The sequence below is a fragment of the Terrapene carolina genome, unplaced genomic scaffold (assembly GCF_002925995.2).
Source record: "Terrapene carolina triunguis isolate 2854851 unplaced genomic scaffold, T_m_triunguis-2.0 Scaffold66, whole genome shotgun sequence".
Lineage (NCBI taxonomy): Eukaryota > Metazoa > Chordata > Testudines > Emydidae > Terrapene > Terrapene triunguis.
In genome coordinates, this window is record NW_020664417.1 from 20,064,051 (window position 1) to 20,089,074 (window position 25,024).

A 25,024-nucleotide genomic window follows, 5' to 3' on the forward strand; every position below is an offset into this window, starting at 1 on the left:
GCACAGGCTTAGAGGTGCAGGCTTCAGGCAGCGCTTACCTCAAGCGGCTCCCGGAAGCAGCGGCATGTCCCTTCTCCGGCTCCTATGTGGAGGCATGGCCAGGCAGCTCTGCACGCTGCCCTATCTACAGGCAGAGGGGGCCATTGGAGCGGAATCATTGGAGCATGTAGGAGGCAGAGGGGGGCCATGCTGCAGCTTCTGGGAGCTGCATGGAGCGGCCCCCAACCCTGCGCCCCAGCTGGAGCGCTGGAGAGGGGCCATGCCGCAGCTTCCGGGAGCCACGTGGAGTGGCCTCCGACCCTGCGTCCCGGCTGAAGTGCCGGAGGGGGGCCATGCCACGGCTTCCGGGAGCCGCATGGAGTGGCCCCCGACCCTGCTTCCCGGCTGGAGCGCCGGAGTGGGGCAAGCCCCAGACCCTGCTCCCCAGCGGGAGCTCGAGGGCTGGCTTAAAACAGTTGGCAGGCCGGATGCGGCCTGCAGGCCATAGTTTGCTCACCCCTGCTCTAGCAAATATTTTAGAACTGTATCGCCATTAAAGTAAGCAAGTGGAAAGAGAACCAAGGGGATTAGTTTCTGAAAAAATTAATTTGTGTGTTGTTGGGGAGATCGTCTGTTGATCTGACTCCTTTTCTTTGGCTCCTCAATGAACAGTGTAATTGTGCCAAAGTTCCATGGATGTTCTATTGAAATCAATGGAATGTTAGGATGCTCTGCACCCACAACGTTTGGCGCCAGGGCTATAAAGATTTTCAGTTGTGGTGCAATGTTTATGCTACACATTTTAAAGCCTTTCACAAAGGAGTTCCTCCCATTCCAACATCCTCTTATCAGGCTTTTTTTTTCTCTTTGCTATCCTGAAAAGCAAGGTGGAGGCTTGTGACTCGTAGAGTGGCTGTGACTGTGCTGAGAGAATTGCAGATAAGAAATACAGTTACAGATAAGATATAGTGTATGAATTCCTTTTGCTTAATTACTGACACATGTACGCTTAATAGGTTTTTTAAAATTACATTTTGTGTGTTCAGCAAATGCAAAAATGATTTTTATAGCCATATGGTAAATGCAAATATTTCAGACTGAATTCCAGACTTGGATAAAAAGCTTTTTCAAGTATATTTTATATAGTTTTCCAAGGCAATTGCAACATGTGTAGATGTGAATCTTGAGTTCATAAAATTTTCGATACTGTCCACCCCAAGCATACTCATTTGGCCTGCTACCATGTTGATCTGGCACGGATTGGATATGTAATAACTGCATTCAAGCAGTTTTATTTTTGTTTTCAGTTTAAGGACTTCCACTGGTTGCAAAGGTCATGTTTCTAAATACCAAGGGATTTAGTAGGTTTGTGAAAAGAAAATCCAGGCATTAACCCAAGAATTCAGTTGAATTATAGAGTGGCCCAGATAAAACAAATTGCACTTTTCCATAACACTGTAACTTAGTGGAATTCCCTGAGGCAAATATGAAGCAGGACACTTTGCCTCTGGAGGCCATTCTGGAAATGTTTCTGTTATATTAAGGATGAGTGGAATACAGGAAGTCATGTCTAACTGGTTCGGCATTACAAAAATATTCTAGTTTAATTAGAGGACTATAGTCACTCTGAGTCCTTGTCAGCCATTAATGGAAAAGTTTCTTTTTACTTAACTTAAAATTTACTTTAGAATCTCATTTCCAGTCAACTTACTTTAGGTATGATAGATCCTAACTCTAGCATTGATAGTTATAGTTAGTTACTATTTCCACTGTAGAGCCTATTTCTTAGGGAGTTACAGCTTTGTTAACATTTTTTAAAATTGACCTGAAATTGAAAATATTTGAAAAATAGCAAGTTGTGGAAATTGTGGAGTATTTTCTGCCCATCTTTTGAATTTAATTTATTTTGTCTCTAAGGGTGAGATCCTCACTCTTGTTGTGGCATCTTTATGCCACATGAAAGGCCTGGAGTGGTATAAAGGGCTCCCAGAAGCCCTGTTTGCCAGAGGAGGGTTTCTCCTAGTGCAGGGTTGCAGAAGACAGTCGTGAGGTTGTCTTCTAAGGACCTGCACACACATGCTGGTGATGGGCCGTGTGGCTAAGGACTGGCAATGATGTTGCAAGCAGGACCAGAGCACACATCTCTGCAGCCTGTAGGGCAGCCTGGGAGGGTACTGTAATTTAGTCTAACTCTTAGGGTGACTTAAAGCCACCTTGGCCACCCCGTAACCCTTGGGGTGCGAGTTCAGTGCTGCACCTCAGAACCTTGTCCGTTATCTCAATAGTGTATGTACCTTCAAATACATGCAAGGAGGAACATAGGTGTGTATATTTTTGGTTGGGCTAATAGCACCACCTATAATTAAGCTTGGCTATCACTTCCCATTATAACACCCTGTTTTCAGTTGCTTATAACCTTTGCCAAATTGCACAGAAAACTTCAACCCAAATGATTAGTGTGTGTCTGCCTCACACTGAATTTTTTTGGACAATTTCAGCCACAACTGTTCAGCTGCGTTTGAGACCGAGGCTAGGGTAAAATATGTTTTGCCAATGTTAAATGTTTGGCAACCTTTTCTTTGAGGAGCTCCAGCTTCCCCTTGCTTTCCAGCTGGGACTCAATTTGGTAGTGTGTGGCCTTTGTGTCAGGGATGTGCTTTTGGAGACTTGGATGGGGAGTGAGGGGGAGAGGAGAAGCCTGGATCAAAGAGACTGGGCCAATGAGTCTTTGGAGGGGATGGGACACTGAGATTGGCTGAGGAGACCAGGGAGGGAGGCTGGGGAGGAGGGGGCAGTGAGTATGAGGGTGACTGGAGGCCAAAGGGAGGAGACAGGCTGATAGGATGAGGAAATGGGGGAGGGGGGAACTGGTTATGGCTGGGCAAAGAGACTGGGATTGAGTGTGTGGTGAAAGTGAGATGGGGAGTCTGGAGGAGGGTAGGTCTGGCTGGCCAAGGAGACGAGGGCTAGGGGAAAAACCCCGGGAGTGGAAACTGGCACTGGGTAGGGGAAGAGAATGGGATTGGGATGACGAGTCGGGGCAGGAGGAGGTAGGACTAGGACAGGGCAGGGTGGAAGGGGAGGAGGGAGGTTAAGCGGGGGGGGGGGGGGAGAAGTGGGCAGAAGAGTCTCTGCCCATTAGAACACACTCCCCTCCAGAGCCTGGAATAGTATCCAAGATTCCTGAGACTTGCTTTTCCTCTGCTGTCAGCAAATATTTGTGAAACACACTAGCAAAGTTTCTAGTGCCAGTCTGAATAGAGGGTGACAAATTGAGCTCCTTTGCACATATGCCATATGATAGTCTTTAATTACATGATTGCATACTAGTTTTTCCCACAGAACCCTCATCTCATTCAGGATGGATCTGCTCTGGGTATGAATCAGGGCTGTGTAGTGAAGGAGACTTGTCTGTAGAACTCATTTGTTGCAATAGTTGGAAGTTGAGTAGTGAATGAGGCAGGGGATTGCAGGAACAAAGAGGAGGGACTCATGGTTGAGGAAGTCACTTAAACCAAACTTTTCACAGATAATTGTTAACTGTACATACCTCATTTTCTGGGGGCCAGACTCAATATGGGGTCTGATTTGCAGAAGTGCTGAGCATTCACAGCTGCAACTGAAGTCAACGGGAGCTGTGCTTTGGTTATACAAACTACTATATAATGCTATGTACTCTGAAAAATCAGGTCCTAGTCGTCTGAAATTGGGCACCCAAAATTAGTGGATACTTTTGACCTTAATCTCTCTCTGTCCCAGCCCCCATTGTAGAAAATGGAGGTAATACCTCCTCATTGCACAGGGGTGTTGTAAAAATAAATATGTTCTACACTCTGATGCATTACTATAGAGTAATGAGCACCATAGGAAAGCCTCTGACAAAGTTTAATAATTATGTCTTCAGAGCAGGGTTTGAATAGTTTGCAGTGAATAAGCCAGGAGGCACACACTGATCAATGAGGAGAAAACAAAACATTTAATACCTGCTTGTTAAGTGAGGACCATCCATCCTGTGCACTGAGTGAGATGGGGCGGGGCGGGGGGCGGGGAGGAGGGAGAGAAGAGGGATGTAGAATGGTATTTAATGATGTAATTGGAGACTATATCATAATGCATACAAACAAGGGGGCTGAAATAATGCACAATTCTGGCATTATCTCAACTTCTGACTGCTTGACTTTGCAACTTTAAAGTTGTTTTAACATAGTTTTTTGTGTAAAGTATATATGTGCATATGTACACTTGTGTGTGTGTGTGTGTGTGTGTGTATATATATATAATATAGAAATGTACACACCTTAAACATCTTACTCTTCTGCCCCATGCACCACCCCCACTCCCTGGCAAAGTTAGCTTTATTGAGAATCTGATCTCTGACAACCCCTAGGCCAAGATGTTCAGAAAGTGAACAGTGACTTTGTGGTTGCCCACATTGAGACACCTTAAAGAGTCCAACACTTTCTGAAATCAGGCCCCTTTGGGTGCCTAGCCTGAGATGACTTGAATTTACTAAAGAGTTTCAGTCCTAACCTTTAGCTGACTGGTTCTGTTTTTCAGCTCCTAATTAATTTTATAATAAACAGGAGAAATGAATTCCTTAATACCGTCTGACTCAAGTATATAAGCTTTTTGAGAACAAGGAAAAACTAGTTGCTGACTGAAAGGGCAAACTTCAGAGGATTCTCTATTTCCTGAGATCTAGACCTGTTTTTTGATACACTTCACTGTCTAGTTCTCACATCCTACATTTTTCCATTTGGAAACTGATTTTTGGAAGGGATATTTTTCCTCCAACCCTCTTCCCCTTCCCAACTGAAAACACTGAATATTTTTGCTTGCAAAGCTAATAGTATCTTAGACTCTTTCTGAGTCCCCGTCTTCCCTGATTTCTGTTGCTGTGTTATTGAAAATATTTCTGTTCATAAGTTTTGTAGAAGATACTTCTTAAAAAGTGAAAGCTTCAAAAAAAATTGACCATGGCCACCTTAATACTCTTCCATTGAAAAATCACCATCCTCCTTCACTTATCTTCTCTTTTTATATAAGAAGGAATTAATGAAATATTGTTGCGTTTTTGTCCTTTCTGCTCATTATATTAACTTACTAACTTTGTGAGGCCTGCAGTCCCTTTGCCAATAAAATGGATGCAAAGTGTTCTTTCAGAGTGAAACATAGAGCAGCATATAGGTCATTGGAGGCATCTGAGAGTGTCTTTTGGACCAGATCATAAGCTTCCACTGACTGGAAAATAAATTGAGACTGAAATGAGGACCCAAGAACCCGCTGCCAGTGTTTCTTCTCTATGCCAAGGGTCTTGTTAAATGTGCAAAACCTGATCCAGCTTCCATTTTAGCCAGTGGGAACGTGATTGGACCAAAGCATGCAATTCCATGTAGGGCTGATTTAGAAACAGTTCCCCTTATCAAACCACTTTGGTAGTCTCTTGAACTTTTTAAAATAACATTAGGAGATTGGTTAACTTATTACAGGTAAGCTGTGATCTCTGATAGAAGGAATGAAATTATATGATATCAGGACTGGTTTATGTTTCACTTTGATACAATCCAATAATTTATACTGTCTGCTTATTGTCAAATGTTCATGTGAGCCAGGAAGGGATGTCTGGTCTCCTTTCTCTTGTATGTCTGTCTTGTACATTTCTTATACAAACTTAAAACATCAGAGCATGGAAGTGCAAGGAACTGCTTGTTAAATGTCCTCTAGTCTAAAGAACCAAGTTTTAATAAAACCACTCCTGCTTCATATTCCCAGTGTGTGGCAGGTGGAAACTCCCACAGTGGAAACTCCAAACTAAAGAGCTCTAGGGATGTCTCTGGAGTAGGGGGCGTTAGTCAGAGGTTTTTGCAAGGGGACATGGCAAAGTACAGGTTTTAAATGGCAGCATCGAGCAAGCACTAGTGCTCCAGTTTCAATATAAAAGTATCACAGCCGAAGGATGGCTAATTAAAGAGAGAGTCTATCACACTTTTGGTACATAGAGGAGGGATTGGGCATATTCAAATCAGATCATGTTCTTATAACTCTAAGACAGTTAAATTAGACTCATGCAGCAAGGGTAAGATTAATACCTTACAAGCAAACTGTCCAAGAATTTAGCCATACTGTCTTATAACATTGGAGATGGATTGGCCAAGATATAAAATGAAAGTGTTCAGCCAGATATGGTTTTCCAAGGAAATGTCATTCAGCAAACTAGCATGTGAAGCAATAGAAACTTTAGGAGGGATATAGCTTTCCTCTACCTCTAATTCTATAGGATTTACCAACTGCCTTTACGCTGGAAGTGCTGACCTGAGAATATGACTCTTGTACAATTTGTACTGTCAGAGAACGGCAATTGCAGGTAAATAGCCTTTTTGTAGGTGAGCAGTATCCTCTCCTATAAGAATATACGGAGTATTCCTCCCTGCTCTACATTTCTTGTGTTTTTTGATAGTGCAGATTCTTCCTTCATAGATCTATCTTTGTTGGCACTTCTTTTATTTAAAAAATGTCACCCATTGACCATATACTTTTTTGGGGGTGGGAGTGGGAGGTAGGGTGGCAGCAGTGTAACCATGTCCTCTTTTTGCAAATTAACCTTCAGTTCTGTGTGATTGGGTAACTTAGACTCTGTCTCAGCATGTTTCAAAAACACCCTTCTAAGTTGTATCATCAGAATTTTGGGTTGGATGTGAATGCCAGATAACTCTTACGCTGTGCAACAGCATAAACGGTGTGATTTTTTTAAATATATATTTGTCTCCAGCTTTCTTTTCTTTGTCTGGTTTCATTTTAAAAAAAATTCTCTGGGTAACTCTCCAAGGAACATCTCTAGTTTTCTTTTTTTTCTTCCAATCTAATGCAGAGGACTAATGGCACGTGTGGATGCTTCCTACATCGATGGAAGGAGTTTTTCCATCAATGTAGGTAATCCACCTCCCTGATCAGCTAGGTCCACGGAAGAATTTTTCAGTCAACCTAGATGTCCTTACGCAGGGGGTTAGGTTAGCTTAACTCAGTGCTCAGGGGTGTGAATTTTTCAAGCCTTCTTGTCTACTCTTATTAGAAGTAGATTATGATTGATATATGCAGTTAAATGAGGGTAAAATTCTTCTTGCCATGTAGAGGGTAAGGAAAGTCTTCTTATCATGAAGGACAAGGGAAAAGCTATTTTAAAAAATATAGAAGAAAATCATCAGAGATCAATTTCCTTTACAAGTACTTTACTTTCCATACCCCGACCAACATGGGTAAATTTTACAGTATTTCATTGTGTCCTTTCTTTTACAATGTAAACCCTTATTCCAACAAATGCAGGGCTTGGCTCAGAGCTGTTTTAACTGGCCTCATGACATGTTCAACAGTTCAATTAACTGTTTACTCGCCAGTTTGTTTGAAGCTCCTAATAAGTTTTGCTAATTTATAATTCTCCTTTGCTGCAACAAGTTGCTGCCCCTCAGTTTTGATTTTATTGTTTAATAACCTTATATTTTATGATCTTACTGTTGGTGAATAGTGTTTAGATGCTCATTTGAAGTTTATTTGAACCTATCAGAGCTCCTTAGCTACCTCACAGTCCTCCCTACACAAATGGTTTCCCCTCATCATGGTGTATTGTCTTCCTGGCAAGCACTGAGCTTCAGGGGATGACTGGGCAGCCCAGGTCCCCAAGTCTGGTGCTGGGTTGCTCCAGATTATAACTCTGCCTCCAGCCTCTCAGCCTACTTGAGCTCTGTTCTGGGGGGGAGGGGTGGGGAGAGCCAGTGTCTTGCTCCCTCGCTTTGGTATTCTAGAGAGAGCTTGTAGCAACCCTTATATTTAGGTTGCGTAACATTTTCCATTATAGAAGCCTTGTAGGCCTTTTATGAGAAGCTCTCGCACCTCCATTGTAAATAGCAGGCCTTGAATATTCAGCAGGGACAGAGCCTGAGGCTAGAGACTTGCCTTTTGCTTGACCCATGATATTGATTTTAGAGTTCACCCAGTTATAAAGTGTTAAAATTGCCATTTCCTTACTCTGCTTTCATTTCTCAGAAAAATGTTAGCAGCCTGTCAAAATACTAAAGACATGAATTTTCTAAAGAGTGAGGCCCACATGACCACTGCTGCATTGGAAAGAGCTGGTAGTCACTGGAGTATCTGTAGTGTGTGTGGCGATGTGGACTGAGCCAGGCTCCCTCTCCCTTTAACCTCCCCATTCCCAGCACTTGACTTCAGCCATTTCCACCACTCTGGGGGCACCATGTAGAGCAGGAGCTTCTCCAACTCTTGGGGGAGATGACAGAGTTTGGGGCTTGATGTTACTGTGTTTTTCAGTTTTTCAGTGCACAGGATGAACATGCAGGGTGTGAAATGAAGGCAACTGTAAATCTGTCATTTCCTAAGTTTTGAGAATATGACTTTGCAACCTAAATAATTTTCTTTTAATGTAGGGTGTTTTTTGTGTACAATTAATCTTAGTACAGTATATGAGAAATATATTGCAAGACTTAATTGGCAGGCGGGACTACTAACTGTATATGAAGAGTGTATTTGCTGTTCTGCATTTGTTGCAATAACGTGATCTCATGCCCCCGAGTAAAATTAAATTGTTGGAATTTATAAGGAAAAAATGCAATGAAAGGTTTTGTTAATGAATGGGACAAAGCTCAATTGTTAAGAAACTGTTGCCTTGTTCAGAAAGACTGGAGGAAACCTCAGCCAAACCTTCACTATTGTATTTGCATCAGAATATTTGTACAGTTCATGATCAACTTTGGAAATATGTTAATGTTTGCTTCAAGATGAGCTGAGGAATAATTTTTTCAAAAGCTCTTAAGTGATTTAGGAGCCATATGGGTTTTGAAAATGAGGCTCAGGCTCCTAACTTATTTAAGTGCTTTTGAAAATGATACTCTGGAGTTATTAATTTTTTGTATTATTTGCAGTTGGGAGGGTAAAATAAATGACTTGCTTTCCTCCTCTGTGGATAACACGCTATATATGCTGCTGTTTTTCTTTCTCTAGGCACTGAGTGTTACCGAAACGCTGATCAAACCTTTGGAAAAATTTAGGAAGGAGCAGCTAGGAGCTGTAAAGGTTCGTCTCTAATTTATTTGTTTGCCCTTTTTTAAAGAGATGAGTTTAATTTCTCTATTTGGTCAAAGTATGCTCATGACACCCATTTGGCAGAGTACAGAGAAATGCTGGTATTTATCTTATTTTATGAGCCAATTTTTTTCTTTGGGAACTTGGTTCAGAAAAGAATGGGAAATATGCCCTGAGAGGGGAGGAATGTGTCCTTTTTTTCTCCTTCCCTCTCCCCCCTCCCTTGACTTTTCTGTCTTGGATAAAAGAAATGCCACAAAGAGCATTCTCATGTTGCTAATGGATGACCATAATCTTCTGCTGTACGTCCACTTGCATATTTAAAAGCCTGCTATGTGTTAACAACCTCAAGAATTCGTCCTCATACCTTTTCATCTTATATTTCCCATTGTTGAAATTAGAACTGATAACTTTTCATTAAAAATATAATTATTCCAAATTATTTAGGGTGGTGGGTTGGGAGAGTGGGTAGTTTAGAGTTTGGCTTGTCTCAGCCTGTTCCAAAGAATTTCTGGCCCTTTGTGATAAAGGATGTCTGTCTCTCCTGTCTGTATCATATTTATCTTCAATAATGAAGCCCAAACTCCTTATATTAAACCATTCTTTAAAGACATTCTTTACAGATGGAAATAATAGATACAGAGTTTACTTCCTTGTAGCTTTTTAAACTAACAAAAAAGCCCTAAAAAAACTCCTTAACACTGTCATTTCCAAAACTCACCCTGTGTAATCAGTGTGCAGATGTCAGAGCTTGACCCTTTCGAGGTTTCACTTGGAAGTGGTATCTAAAAAATTACAGTGAAATTTCAATTATCTCCCTTACCAGGAACACAGGCATGGTGAATTTTCAAAATAGTTTCAGATACAGAAAACACTTTTTACACTTTTTCTTCTACAGCAATGCAAGAACTTGCAAGAAGCAAATTGTCTGTAAAAACCCCTCCTCAGCCAAAATGTCTCCAGTCAAAAGTTAGTGCTTCTGTAATACAACAGGTCCATTTCCTCCTGCCTGAACTTTGGTTGCTGAGTTTTTCTATCAGGAAGGTAAAATTCCACTCTATGCAGCACCAGAGTGAAGAGCTTTTTCTCTTTTACTGAGTCTCTAAATGTTGCTTCCTGATTCACTTTAAACTCAGAACAAGAATACCTCTTCACAATACATGAGGGGAAAATGTTCTATCCTGGATTGTAAACAATTAAAACAGAACATCTGTTCTGCCTTCACTTAATCTTCTGGGGTCCCTGAGAGTTTTGTCAGAGCTCACAACTAAGCAGGGGTTTTGTCTAGCATATTTTAAAAGTTGTCTCAGTAATTGGGCCTCTTTTAAGGGGGGAAAAAAACAAGTTAGTGGTGCCATAGTTAGCCCCTGATCGCCAAAGTTCAGTATTGAACCAATACCTCAGCATGCTATTTGTGATGGTAAAGGGTGTTGCTGTCTGTTAGATGAGAGCTCATGATCATTTATGATCATTAAAAATCTCATGGCACTTTTCACCAGTGTTTAACCCTTCTGTCCTGTCAACTGTGTAACTGCATTCTGCCCCCCTGAATTTCTCAATACAATTTCATTTGGATACATCATTCCTCACTTCCTGTCTCAACCTCTACAGTAGTACTGTGCACTGTTAAACAGCTAACATGTTCCATCCTGGAAGTGGCTGCACTTCAATGGTGACCAAAAGGACCCCAGTACATACGCCTTCGGTACACAAGATTTGAAAAATGCTTCAGGATTTTTTTTGGATGAAAAGCTCTGTATAAATTCAGGGTCATGATAAATATATGTACTGTATCTATAAACACACAGTGGCTTTCTTCAAGGGGATTGAAATCTGAGTCTCTTAACATTATCAAAAGGGTAATTTCTCCACAAGCATAATAGCAACATAGATGACCTTGGGCCAGGTTTTAAGCTCTTACTCCATTTTTTTGCATTCCTTATTTAGGCAAACCTCACATTGACTTTAAATAGTTTTACCCGTGTAAGGACAAAATAAAAACTGTAGGAACTTCAGGATTTGGCCTCTTGCTGTAGAATTTTAAATGTATTTAGAACAAAACACCTTCTGTATTAAGAACTGAATAGTGCTATATTTTAAGCTTAAATAGAACATGTTTTTTTAAAAAGCGGTTTTATGGAGATCTGAAGAATACTTTTCAGGAATTTTTAAAAAAATATCCAGTATAATGGAAGTGCTGAAATGTTAACTATGGTATTGGAAAGATAATATTGCATAGTATCAACATCTCCAAATATAATACAGTTAGAACTATTACGTCTGAATATAGAACAGTAAGTATATTTGCTGTAGGAAAAATACACATGCTCACTACAAAAAGCAAACATTGAATGTTTAGTTCACCTTAAATTACTGCTGCTTAATATTTAACAGTTTTACTCCTATGGATAAATGAGTCTGAATTGGATAGATCAGGTCCAATTCTGAGCCCTCACCGAATTGACCCATTGGAAAGAAGCATCACAGCTGGAAAAAACAAACAAACCTGAATTTAAACAGAGTACAGTGGGGTTTTGCACATGGGGAAGGAAGTATTTTTTTTTTTTTTTTGCAAAGCACACATACTTAAGCACTCAAGGGAATGTAATATGTAAACACAATGACATCTTTATATTCTTCCTGTTCCCCCGCCTCCCATGTGCTAATCTCACATAGTCTATAATAAGGCTGAAACCATTTATTATATTGTTTCACTTCAGTAATTTATCTGTTTGGTTTTCTTCTTCCTCTCTTTAGAATTTAATTACATGTTTAGGCTTGACTCTGGTAAAGGGTCTGATTGACCCAAACACTATATCATCATCTTTAATTTTAGATGAGTTTAATTAAAGGGACAATGTCTAGAATAATGGTATGCTTAAAGGATCCCCATGAGATAGGAAACCCATATTTTAGGTCTAACCTAAGTGTTTTATTAACATTACATTTTGTAAAACCTTGCTTGTGGGCCAGTCCTAAACAGATTAAAAGAGTTCCTTTTCAAATAAGACGAAGGTTTCCTCAAAGTCATGCAGCTCAGGGAACAGAATATTATCTGGTGTCATTAAGAACAAAGCAGAAAGAGTGTAAGAGAAAATTTAGTGAGTACTTCAGTGAGTAGATCATAACCAATATGTCTTTGATATAATAGATGAGCGGTTCTCAAACTTCATTGCACTGTGACCCCCTTCTGACAACAAAAATTACTACACGACCCCAGGAGGGGGGACAGAAGATTGACCCTGCCTGAGCCCTGCTGCGTGAGACTCTGGGCAGAGGGGCAGGGCAAAGCTGAAGCCAAGGGCTTCTACCCTGGGCAGGGGCATGTAACCTTAGCCCTGGGCAGTGGGGCTTGGGCTTCAGCCCCAGGCGGTGGGGCTTGGGCTTCAGACTTGCTGGGGCCCAGGGCCAACACCAGCATTGGTGACCCCATAAAAATGGGGTCACAACCCACTTTGGGTCACGACCCACAGTTTGAGACCCCTGTAATAGATACATATGTGAGATTGTTTTCAGAATAATATAGGATGGTAGGAAATTTGAATTTTAATTAGCAAAGAACCTGTCATCATTCTTAGAATTTGATCCCAATATTATATTATATTTTTATTAAATTTTAATTGTTACTACCCCTATAACAAGACAGCACAAAAATTGTTCTGATTGCCAGTTGCCCTAGTATTGACTTGACTCTCTAATTAACTGCATCAAGAAAAATAGAAATGATTAAAGGGAAGGATTGTTGTGAAATTGTTTCTGCTACATTAGACCTATAAAGTCATATTTCCAACAAATCTGAAATAACTAATACTTAGGCTGTCACTTTTGTAAATGCAGTATTTTGGATGCTGCAACATTTTGATTTGCATGTGTAAGTGGCATTTGTGCACACAAATCTAGTAGTTAAATTGCTCCTGGTTGCACCCATTTCTGAGATTCAGGAAAAAAAAGTGGGCCGTATATACCTGAGCCACAACCCAGGGAGGTCAGTGGAAATACTTAAGTAGGCTTTGGATTAGGTTGTCTATTAGGAAAAAGACTCATTCAGCCATTGAAGGAAGTCAGGATATTGCTCTGCCTTAAACATTCCAAAAAGTCAGTCGATTTAATAGAAAATGAAATGGTGTGCATGACAGTGGCATCAAGGACTTCAGGGGTTGTTTAATATTGAATTTGCAGATTCCTCAAGTTAGTGCATGATTTTAAAATGTCAATGGATGCCTCTTAGTCCTGCGCTTTCCCCCCTGCCCCCAGGAAATATGAATGAGCTGAGATGAGATGAGACTTTAGTGGGAACTGTAGGAAGTAGTTCTGTTAGGTGCAAAGGGGCATAGATTGAATTACCCTACTGCTTTTTTTGTGAACAAGTGGACTACAGTTTTATGAAGAGACTTTCAAATAAACTTTATATAAGTATTTTTATCTTTTTCTGTGTATTTTGCAGGTTTTTAAGAGGAGCTCCTCCCAAGCATGAGGGGCAGTATAGGAGAAAGCACAAATGTGATTGTTAGAAAATTTAACAAGTGGTCTATGGAGGCTGGCATCATGGGCTGATGGAAGGCAAGAGTCAACATTTCAGTAGCAAATGAGAGATGGAGAGGGGATAGACCCTGAAAGGCCATGAAAGAGAAGACAAGTAGCTTATGTTTGATGTGATAGGGAAAGGAGAGCCAGTGGAGGAAATCAAAGACAGGGTGATTGGGTCAGCATTCTGAATGGATATGAGCAAGGCAACATTGTGTTTGCCAAGGCAAGAGAGAAGGATGTGCAGTAATATAGACAGGAGCTGATGAGAGCTTGGACCAGAGTTCTAGCTGATAGGATAGTCCGCATCTTAGAGAAGTTTTTCAGAAAGAAGCAGCAAGGTTTAGACCTACCCTAGACATGAGGACTTAGAGACAGGTCTGAGTCAAAAGAGATGCCTAGGTTACAGGCCAGAGCAACAGGCAGGATCGTGGTGGTATTCACAGTGCTGGCAGGGCTTTGATGGGAGAGAGGGGTAGTGGGGATTAGAAGCTGTTTTAGCCAGGTTTAACTTCAGTTGGTAGCTAGACATCCACGAGGAGATGAGAGAGACAGGCTGAGATTTTAATTTGGACTGGAGGAGACAGGCCTGGGGTAGCGAGAGAGGTCTGTGAGTCATCAACGTAGAGATGGTTGTTGAATTTGTGTTTGTGGATGACATTTCCCAGAGATCAGGTGTAGAGGGAGAAGAGAAGGGGACCAAGGACAGAGAGCTTGATGGAACCCCCACAGAAAGTTGAAGCAGGGGAATGAGGAGGCTTCTCCAAAGGACATGCTGAAAGAATGATGAGAGAGGTAGGAGGACCGGGAGAGGACAGAATTACAGGTGCGAAGGGAAGACATGATTTCAGAAAGAAGAGCATGGTCCACTATGTTGAAGGTGGCTGATAGGTCAAGGAGGATGAGAATTGACTCTTGGTTCTGAGCTTTGGCTAGGAAGAGGTCATTCGAAACTTGGATTAATTGAATTAATTTTATTTTCTGGTTTCTGAACCTTTGGGGTATACTTAGGTCATATTTTCAAGCTTTTCTCTGCCACCATGAGGGCTAGAAACATACACCTTTTTTAAAAATTAAAGATGCGATTCTCATGTAATCATGAAGCCAAGAGCAGGGGCTTTTTTTAAAAAAAACGCCACTAAGCTTCATGAGATTCACAATAAAGTCTCAAGAATTGGCAACACTAAATATAGTTGTAGATTTTTGTTTTTGTTTTTGTTTTTGTTTTTTTTTTTACACTGGAAAAGCTCAAGCATTTGTTAGTATGACAGTTTCTGTCATTACAGTGCAACTGGCCTTTGATTCAGTTTAGGCCCTCAGACATGATTAAAAAAATAATTTAAAGTGTTGCTTGTTCTCATTTACTGGGGGGCACATAGCATTTTGTTTTTTACTCCCTTACTGCTGCTCTGCTACACCTCTTGCCTACAGCTTTAACAAGCGAACAGACACATTGTTCTTGTATTTTCATATTTAAGTGAATGATATTGAATTTATTGCTTTTTACTTGCAGGAGGAAAAGAAGAAGTTTGATAAAGAGACAGAGAAAAACTACAGCTTTTTAGAGAAGCATTTAAATTTATCAGCTAGGAAGAAAGAGCCACAGCTACTAGAGGTACTGCTGCTACTATTTCTTCAGCAATGTTGCTGAAAATGAAGGTCTTTCCTTTTTGCCTTGAGTACATAAATATATTAATGACAGTACAAAAAGAGCACTTAGGCTGTTGAAGGCAAAATTGCCGTCAACCAAGGAAATTTGGTTTTCTTCAAGAAAATCAATGTCATTTGAACATTGCCATTGTTTGATATCTTTTGGATTAAGTGTAAATATTTTTAGTACATATACACAACACTACTGAACTTTGTTACTTTTACAGACAGTTGAAGGAGTAGTAAAGCATGAACGTAGTGTGGACACACCTGCATTTATAGTAAGGTTTCACTGCATATATACTTATACTGTAATATGTAGATTGGGCTGACAGCTAGACAATTGATATAATGGAATGTAATGCTAAATGCAACAGCTTGCATGCTGATATTTTTTAAAACTTGGAGAACCTCATTATCCAGTGATGCTATGCAAGAGGAGGAAAGATTGTTGATGTCTTTATAGCTCAAGACTTACAAACCTCTGTTTTTGTTGGCATTCCTTCTGTCCCCTCAGTGGTCCATGATAGATTTTGTCAGTTTCTATTTTTCAAGGACCAGTAAGTAAGGTATGAGAAAATGAGCAAAGGAAGTTTGTTTGAGCCTCTGTAGACAAGAAGGGTTACCTTACATTAGGAAAATCTCCCAGAATTCTTAATTTTCTCTTTTGCTTCTACATGCTTCACATATATTTAGCAGCACTTAAAAGTCCCCCAAATGTAAGGTTTTTCTGAACAAAATGTTCCAATCAGCCTTCTCCATATAAATCATTTTCACAATCGGCCAGTTACCTAGTAATTTGAGCACCCAGCCATACTTGCATTTCATCAGCATATTATCTCTGCATGTTGTGTTACTCAGAAAGTTAGGCCCTGATTTTGCAAGTCTCCATGTGCTTAACTTTGAACAGGTGAGTAGTCTGATTGAAGTCATTTGGAACTACTCATGTGCTTAACTTTAAGAACGTGCATAAGTGTTTGTAGGAGCATGGGTAGAACTTGTTCTTACCAAGTTGATCAGATACCGTAGAAAACTTGATACAGAAAAATGAAAGTGTTATTTTCTACCTTTGTATAGGCCTATAGTGGAAACTTGTAAACATCTAAAACAGAGATGAGATACCGCCTGAGTGGAAATGCAGAACACTCCAAAGAGAGCAGCCTCAGAGCCGTGTTGAACAGAGGTCTAGTAACAGTATCAGCACCACTTGTTCAAAGTATAGAAAGTAAAAGTAGATGTATTTAATTTTCTTTACTGAATTTTCAAATACAAAGTTCACTTACAACAATTCCTTCTATTATCAATTAAAAATATTCTTTAAAACTTGTCAGATATAACTTCTCATTTCTGTTTTTAGAAATGTTAGAAAACAGAATACTAAACATTTTAACAGCCAAAACGTGCTTTTATTTAATGCCTATAGGACTTTAAATGGAAAAAAAACTTTTGTACAAGCTTAGGAAACGTGTATGCATAAAATTGGTGGAGTTGACTACTAAATTAGCCATACACTTGGCTTTCTGTGTCCTTTCCTTTATGTGTATGTAGTATGCATTTAAATGAGAAATTTAAAAGTGAACTTGACAAAACCAAGAAAACGTGCTGTGTTGTGGTGGTAGCTATATTACTGTGGCAGGGCTCCTGCCTCTGTCAATGTAGGATTGTTCCTGAAACTATAAGGCATGGGTAGGCAACCTATGGCACGCGTGCCAAAGGCGGCACGCGAGCTGATTTTCAGTGGCACTCATACTGCCTGGGTCCTGGCCACCGGTCCGGGAGGGCTCTGCATTTTAATTTAATTTTAAATGAAGCTTCTTAAATATTTTAAAAACCTTATTTACTTTACATACAACAATAGTTTAGTTATATATTATAGACTTATAGAAAGAAACCTTCTAAAAACATTAAAATGTATTACTGGCACGCGAAACCTTAAATTAGAGTGAATAAATGAAGACTCGGCACACCACTTCTGAAAGGTTGCCGACCCCTGCTATAAGGCATGATGCAGATATTGTTTGTACATCAGAGGTGCTGTACATCAGCACCTCTGATGTACAAACAAAGTACAGTACCCCAACAAAGACATAATTCATACCTCAGAAAGTTTAGGGAATATAATCCTTCATTGACAAGGGGATGGACTAGGTGTCTGTGACAGGGTGTAGTGCCATCTGGGGCCTTTAACACTAAAATAATAATAATAATTAATAGAGAGCTAGACCTTGGCTCCACCTGGGTAACCCTAGTCCTAAGGGACAAAGATAGATAGTAAACCCCATCGCAATCACTTAAGAGGCCCTTTGCATGTCTACATCCTATGATTCTAAATAGCTATGTATTGCATACAATGCATTATAGGCATGACTAACTTTGCAAACCATACATAAATTGTATTCCATGCATTAATAAGGTTTCTAGGTACTAACCCATTTATTTTTAAACCTGTCTCTTTAATGTTGCAAACATGCAGACGGCTACAGTGTGTGGTTCTTTTAAAAAATGTGATCATTCAGTATGTGTGTCTTCGTTCACAAACTATTGGCACAGAACAATAGAGGATTGATTTTTGTTTTTGTTTACATACAAAATATTTTGAAGCTATTTTTGACACAGCACAGTAGTTAATGTTGTACCTGAACCATGTTTGATAGTCTTTTGAGTTGGAGGTGGTAAGTCTGGGTTTTTCCTTTATTTTCCATTCCCTGCCTTTCCCCCTGTCTTTCTCTGGAGTTTGCACTTTTGTGGGGTTTGAGGCTTTTATGAAACTCCTGGAAGGCCTTAGATACCATTTCACAGAGGAGGACTTCAGTAATGATCGTTTAACAATTGGAATGACACTATGTCCTTTCCTCAAATTTATTTTAATAAGGGTAATGTTAGCCATTGTTCAGTTCCTCTTCAGTTGAAGACTTGGCTTGGACATGTGTATCTTTATTAATAGCCTATACTAATTTCCTAACAGCATGAAGCCGTATTTGCGCCTGTATAGGAGTGAATGGTAGCTAAAATGTAATTAATACATGAGATCAGTAAGACATTGGCACTTTATAAACTCCAAAATATTAATACATCTGCATGGGTCAGAACTAAGGCTACATTTATTACATTTCCAATATTTTGTAGGCTATATGGTGTGTTTAATACCCAGAATAAAGGGTGGGCTTCTTTTAAACTCTTTTATTGCTAGTGGTACACAGTATGGATATCTGTATAATGCATCAAAGAAACCCTTGACAAATCAGCAAGTAAGATAGGAGACAGATTATCATCTTGCTTGCCATCACAATTCATACATGTTCAGGATGGGCAGGAGAGGAGGAGATTGAAACGTTCCAGAGTTTTCAGAGCAATAGCATGTTTTGGGGGATGGGGAGCAATACAGACAATGACAGAGAACCTTCAGCGTTAACACTTCCACCCAGGGTTGAATGGAAGCAGTTCGCATCTCTTAGGTATGAGTCTTTTTATCCTCTCTGTGTCTGTGCAGGGCCCTGTTGTGTGATATTAAATAATCAGTGTATGTTTGCACTGACATGTTTGTGATCTGCATTGCAATTAAAATGAAATGTCATGTGAGTTTCCAAAAAACACTCCACCTTCTGAAACAAAACACAACCAAGCAAATGGTAAAAGGCACTGTTGTTAATGTATCCAAAGTAAACTACAGTAATGAAGGATGTGTACTGTTGGGGCTAGTCCTTCGTCTGGAGAGTCTTATCACTTACCATCTTCAGCTCTGTATACATGTCATTCTGAAGCTATCTGCATAATGTCTGTGAAACCTAAAACTCTAAAACAGCTCTGTTCTGTCTGTAGGCAGATTACCAAGTGGAGCAAAATAGAAAGCACTTTTATGAGCTGTCACTTGAATATGTGTGCAAGCTGCAGGAGATACAGGAACGGAAGAAATTTGAGTGTGTGGAACCTGTAAGTGCTATAGAATTTATTATATAAGAAAGCAACACCTGATGGCTTTGACAAGGGGGAGAGATGGAGTGTAATAGGGTGAAAAACAAAGGGGATCAGTGCTGATTTCTGCTTTTTAAAAAACTAAGTAACTGGGTAACTAAGTAGAATTAAAAACTATCATATTAGATCTATGCAAACTCCCAATATAGAGAGAGAGACAAACTGATTTAGCTTAAAGTCACCAGTGTAACTATAACTGATCTAGTTACCTTCATGCAAGTTTTTGAGTACAGACAAGCCCTGGAGATGTTCTACAGAAGACCCTGGCTTAGGTTGTTAAGGGCAGAGGTGTGTAAAACTTGGCAGCTTTTGTTCACAGGGTCTTTGGGCAAACGGGTTTTTTTTTATTGAATTCATAGCCCCTGAAACGTAATGTGAATAATCCAAAGAGCATATTTCCAGGATGGGGTTTGCAGGTTCAACTCCTATTTACTTCATTTATAGTTGAGCCCACTCACTAAAAGGCTGAATCTGGTCCAAAATCTCAAAGCAAAATTAGTCTAAAACTACCAAACGTGGCCAGGGTTTAAAGTGTGTAAAACCAATGAGCTTCACTTGGTTTCAAGCTAAACCATAACAATGCTGACCAGGTTTACTCAAAGTTCCTGCGAGGGCTCGCTCTAAAATTTCCCCAAACCTTCACAGAGAGGAGTTGAATTAGGTTTGTAACAAAACCTTAAGCTATGCCAGTATCCTCTGGGTTCAGATGTATTTATGAAACGCTCAGAACCACTCTGACTATGATAGTTATTGAGATGGTATATGGTGTTTTCCAGCAGTGAGTAGGGACTTAAGATGATAAGTCTTATTGACTTGTGCTCCTAAATCCCTTAGGTCTTATCTACACCTAGATTTTGTAGCAGTATAACTTTTTGGGTTAGGGGTGTGATTTTTTTTTTTAAACAGACAGTCACACCAGTATAAAGCCGTGTGTGGACAGTTATACTGGTTAAAAGTTCTCCTTTCTATACAGGAATAAGCTATACTGGTATAAGCACTCTGATATAAACTATGTCCATATAGTAGGGGGTTTGTAGTGCTCTGCCTATACAGGCATATTTGAAGCTTGTTTGTAGACAAGGCCTTAGGTGTTTTTGCATGCGTCCCCTATGTCTTGTTAAAACAAATAAAAATAAATGAATCTATGAGCTTAGTATTGTGGTATCTAGCGATTCCATAACAAAAGCCATTCACCTTCCTGAAAGCCCAATTAAAACTAGTACCTCTCCAAATTACGTTTTCAAATTTCATGTCCATACCCTGGTGAACTGGTTCTTTCAACTGCTTTTCGCAACAACCTTTCCCTCTGCAGACTGGGTAAGTTGTATGTGGGAGGAAATTATTGCTTGATTTGTATCTGAATATAGTCTATTATATTCAATATCTGCAAATTATATTCCTTTTTTTAATGTTTAATTTTCACTGAGGGAATGAATTGAGATGGTTAGTTGTGTACCTGCTACCAATTGCTTATGCCCATCTCCTCCTTTGCCACATAGATATTTTCTGAGCCGTGCATTTTTGCAAGGGTAGTGAACCACTATTTTGAAAATAGTTTGCTTAAATGTGGCTTCAAAGTATTATTACATTATTAGGCTGTGGCACCTTTTCTCCACAATACAGAGGCCTGTCTTTCTGTGGGTTTTTCTCCCTTGCTTTGCTTTGGGAGTTGCCTATTCTTTCTTACTAGGGATGTCAAGATATTAAAAAAATTAATCACGATTAATTGCACGATTTAAAAAAAATCATGATTAATCTCTCAATTAATCGCACTGTTAAACAATAATAGAATTCCATTCATTTAAATATTTTTGGATGTTTTCTACATTTTCAAATATATTGATTTCAATTACAACACAAAATACAAAGTGTGCAGTGCTCACTTTATAGTTATTTTTGTTTACAAATATTTACACTGTAAAAAACAAAAGAAATACTATTTTTAATTCACCTAATGTAAGTACTGTAGTGTAATCTCTTTATCATGAAAGTTGAACTTGTAAATGTAGAATTGTGTACAAAAGATAATTGCATTAAAAAATAAAACAGCGTAAAATTTTAGAGCCTACAAGTCCCCTCAGTTCTACTTTTTGTTCAGCCAATCGCTCAGACAAATAAGTTTGTTTACATTTGCAGGAGATAATGCTGCCCACTTCTTGTTTACAGTGTCACCTGAAAGTGAGAACAGGTGTTCGCATGGCACTGTTGAAGCCAGTGTTGCAAGACATTTTTGTGCCAGATGCACTAAAGATTCATACGTCCCTTCATCCTTCAACCACCATTTCAGAGGACATACCTCCATGCTGATGACGGGTTCTGCTCGTTAACAATCCAAAGCAATGCACGTTCATTTTCATCATCTGAGTCAGATGTCACCAGCAGAAGGTTGATTCTTTTTTTTTGGTGGTTCGGGTTCTGTAGTTTCCGCATCGGAGCGTTGCTCTTTTAAGACTTCTGAAAGAATGCTCCACACCCTGTCTATCTCAGATTTTGGAAGGTACTTTAGATTCTTAAACCTCGGGTAGAGTGCTGTAGCTATCTTTAAAAATCTCACCGGACCTTCTTTGTGTTTTGTCAAATCTGCAATGAAAGTGTTCTTAAAATGAACGTGTTGGGCCATCATCCGAGACTGCTATAATATGAAATATATGACAGTATGTGGGTAAAACAGAGCAGGAGACATGCAATTCTCCCCCAAGGAATTCAGTCACAATTTTAACAAACGCGTTATTTTTTTAACAATCATCATGGGCATGGAAGCATGTCCTCTGTAGTGGTGGTATGAAGGGGCATACGAATGTTTAGCATATCTGGCACATAAATATCTTGCAATGCCAGCTACAAAAGTGCCATGCAAATGCCTGTTCTCACTTTCTGGTTAACTGCTAATTCTTAGAATATCAGGGTTGGAAGGGACCTCAGGAGATCATCTAGTCCAACCCTGCTCAAAGCAGGACCAATCCCCAGACAGATTTTTGCCCCCGATCCCTAAATATCCCCCTCAAGGATTGAACTCACAACCCTGGGTTTAGCAGGCCAATGCTCAAACCACTGAGCTATCCTTCCCCACCCCTTAATGACATTGTAAATAAGAAGTGGGCAGCATTATCTCCCGTAAATGTAAACAAACTTGTTTGTCTTAGCGATTGGCTGAACAAGAAGTAGAACTAAGTGGACTTGTAGGCTCTAAAGTTTTACGTTGTTTTGTTTTTGAGTGCAGTTATGTAACCAAAAAAAAAAATCTATATTTGTAAGTGGTGCTTTCACAATAAAGAGATTACACTATCGTACTTGTATGAGATGAATTGAAAATACTATTTCGTTTATCATTTTTACAGTGCAAATATTCGTAATAAAAAATAATATGAAGTGAGCATTGTACATTTTGTATTCTGTGTTGCAATTGAAATCTATATTATTTGAGAATGTAGAAAAGCATCCAAAATATTTAATAAATTTCAATTGGTATTCTGTTGTTTAACAGTGCAATTAAAACTGTGATTAATTTTTTTAATCACAATTAATTTTTTTGAGTTAATCACGTGAGTTAACGGCGATTAATCGTCAGCCCTATTTCTTACTTGTTTGATCAAGTTTAAAATAAAGATAATTTGTAAGAGACTGGAAGCAAGACAGGCTCCACAGGTGTTAGTTATGTTGTTAGCCATTTTTAACTAAATAGATTCTCGTGAATAGTAGACATTAGTAAGAATATTTTTATTAAAAAAATCTGATAGTTTTTGTTTACTTCTTCTTTTAAATGCTTACTAAAGACTAAATGAGAATACAGCAATCTTTGCTGGCAATTGGTGTTCTCCCTGCTAAGAAAGCTCTCCTGCTTGTATTCCAGGTGCTGTCATTTTTTCAGGGTATATTCACTTTCTATCATCAGGGCTATGAACTCGCCAAAGACTTCAATCACTACAAAATGGCTCTGCAGATCAATATCCAGAATGTAAGTTAAGATGTTTTTTATTTAAGCAATTTACAAATTTTTGGAATAAAAAATGTGTACTGTATATTTGAATAACATGTTTCTTGGTAATGTGAGTTAATCAAGAGAAACTTTGGTGTTATAGTGCCATCTTCTGGCTAACCAACTACGTGACTGAATGAGCCATTGTGCAATAATTGAGAATACAGCTAATCCTGACACCTAGTGTTCTCTAATACTCTTTAAAATATTTTCTGTCAACTTTTCATAGTTTGTTTAAATTCTTTCATGTTCACACTCGATATGTTTAAGTTTAATGTAATTAACAGTTTATTTTAATTATGTGCAGTTGGCTGGCTCAGAGGTTTGGCAATGGAATACATCTTAATTGGATTGATTTTAAGTCATTACTACAGAACTACACTGTAGGTAACTGAAGAACATACAGTGAGACAGCCAGGCTTCCTAACAATTTTTGTCACACTTGTTGGTACTTCCATTAAAGGAGCCAAAGAAAGAATGACATGGAGACTGTGAACCAGACTTTCTTCTTCAGAACAATACTTTCAGAAAATAATGTACTTGAAGCACTCAAGTATTGAGCTGTTTAAGGAAACTTAGACTGCTATTGCCTGTGCAACACTTGTTTTGTTGGTTGGCTGTTGGTCTCCAGGGTTGTCTGGAATTACGACACAGTATTTCTAGGAGGTTACAGTCTGATTATAGACATGAATCGATGAGTCAGAACAACAGACGGTAGTGGGGAGAAAAGGCAGAAAAGAATTACGATAATATATGGTTATGTAAGTTGACATCTTTGATGATACCACACTTGTATTTCCTTTTTGTTTGTGTACATCTTTTCTCTGCACTCACCAATTCTCAAGTTGTATTGGGTTGCAGAGGGAATTTTTCAGTTGTGACTTTGTGCTAGTGGGCTTCTTGGAAGAAGTTACCCTTTCTGGAGGGAATTGAATTGAGGGGTCTTTCCTACTGGGATTGGGAGATTATTCCAAACACAGATGGCAGCATAAAAGAAGGCACCAAGGTGCAAGTAGGAGAAGGATAGTAAAAGGGCATTGAGTCTGATATTGGTATTAGAGCAAAAAAGCTGAAGTAGGACAGGATAAGAAATAAGATCTGAAATATAGGCCAGGATGAAGTTGTACAGGGCTTTGAAGGTGAAAATGAGGAGTTGAACTTGAAATTGTAGATGAAGGTGAGCCAGTGAGAAGTTTGAAGAGGGAAGTGACGTGGTCAGAGCAATGGGAAAGGAAAATAATCTTTGTAGCAATATTTTGGATGGACTGAACGGTAGCAATATGTGCATCAGGAAATGCAGAGAGGCTGCAGTAACGAAGGTGGGATATTAGTGTTATAATTGTTGGAATTGAAAGGCTGGGCTGGATTTTCAAAATGCTCTAGAGGAAGGAGTGGCAAAACTTGGTGACAGCCTTGGATGTGGGAGGAGAAGGGAAAGAAGAGTCAGAAATGACCCTGAGGTTGAGAGCCCAAAAGACACAGAGGTCAGTGGAGCTGTCCACTGTAAAGTGTCTCTCTATGCCGATTCAGTAACCTGAGTGGCGTAGAATCATGGTTGATGTAATTTTAAAATCAAGATTGGATGTTTTTCTAAAAGATCTGCTCTAGGAATTATTTTGGGGAAGTTCTATGTATGACCTGTTCTATACAGGATGTCAGACTAGATGATCACAATGGTCCCTTCTGGCTTTAGAATCTATTAATCTGTTTCACACATGTCTTTTAAGCAGTACAGTGCATGACAATCACTCCCACCTTACCTAATATACTGTAAGAATTGCACAAGCACATTCATAAAAGGTATTATTTTCTGTCTTCCATTTGTCCATGATG

General features: G+C 39.4%; 1 protein-coding gene across 2 annotated transcripts in view; it reads left to right on the forward strand.

Moving 5' to 3' along the window:
* ARHGAP10 (Rho GTPase activating protein 10) overlaps nt 1–25,024 on the forward strand; it is a 223,337-nt gene that overhangs the window by 77,078 nt on the left and 121,235 nt on the right. The window contains exons 4-7 of one of the 2 annotated variants that reach the window (XM_024207560.3): nt 8,989–9,060; nt 15,107–15,208; nt 19,063–19,173; nt 23,066–23,170. In XM_024207560.3, coding sequence (XP_024063328.2) covers nt 8,989–9,060; nt 15,107–15,208; nt 19,063–19,173; nt 23,066–23,170 — 390 coding nt within the window. The remainder of the gene's footprint in view (nt 1–8,988; nt 9,061–15,106; nt 15,209–19,062; nt 19,174–23,065; nt 23,171–25,024) is intronic. The other variant, XM_024207561.3, reaches the window with a different exon arrangement.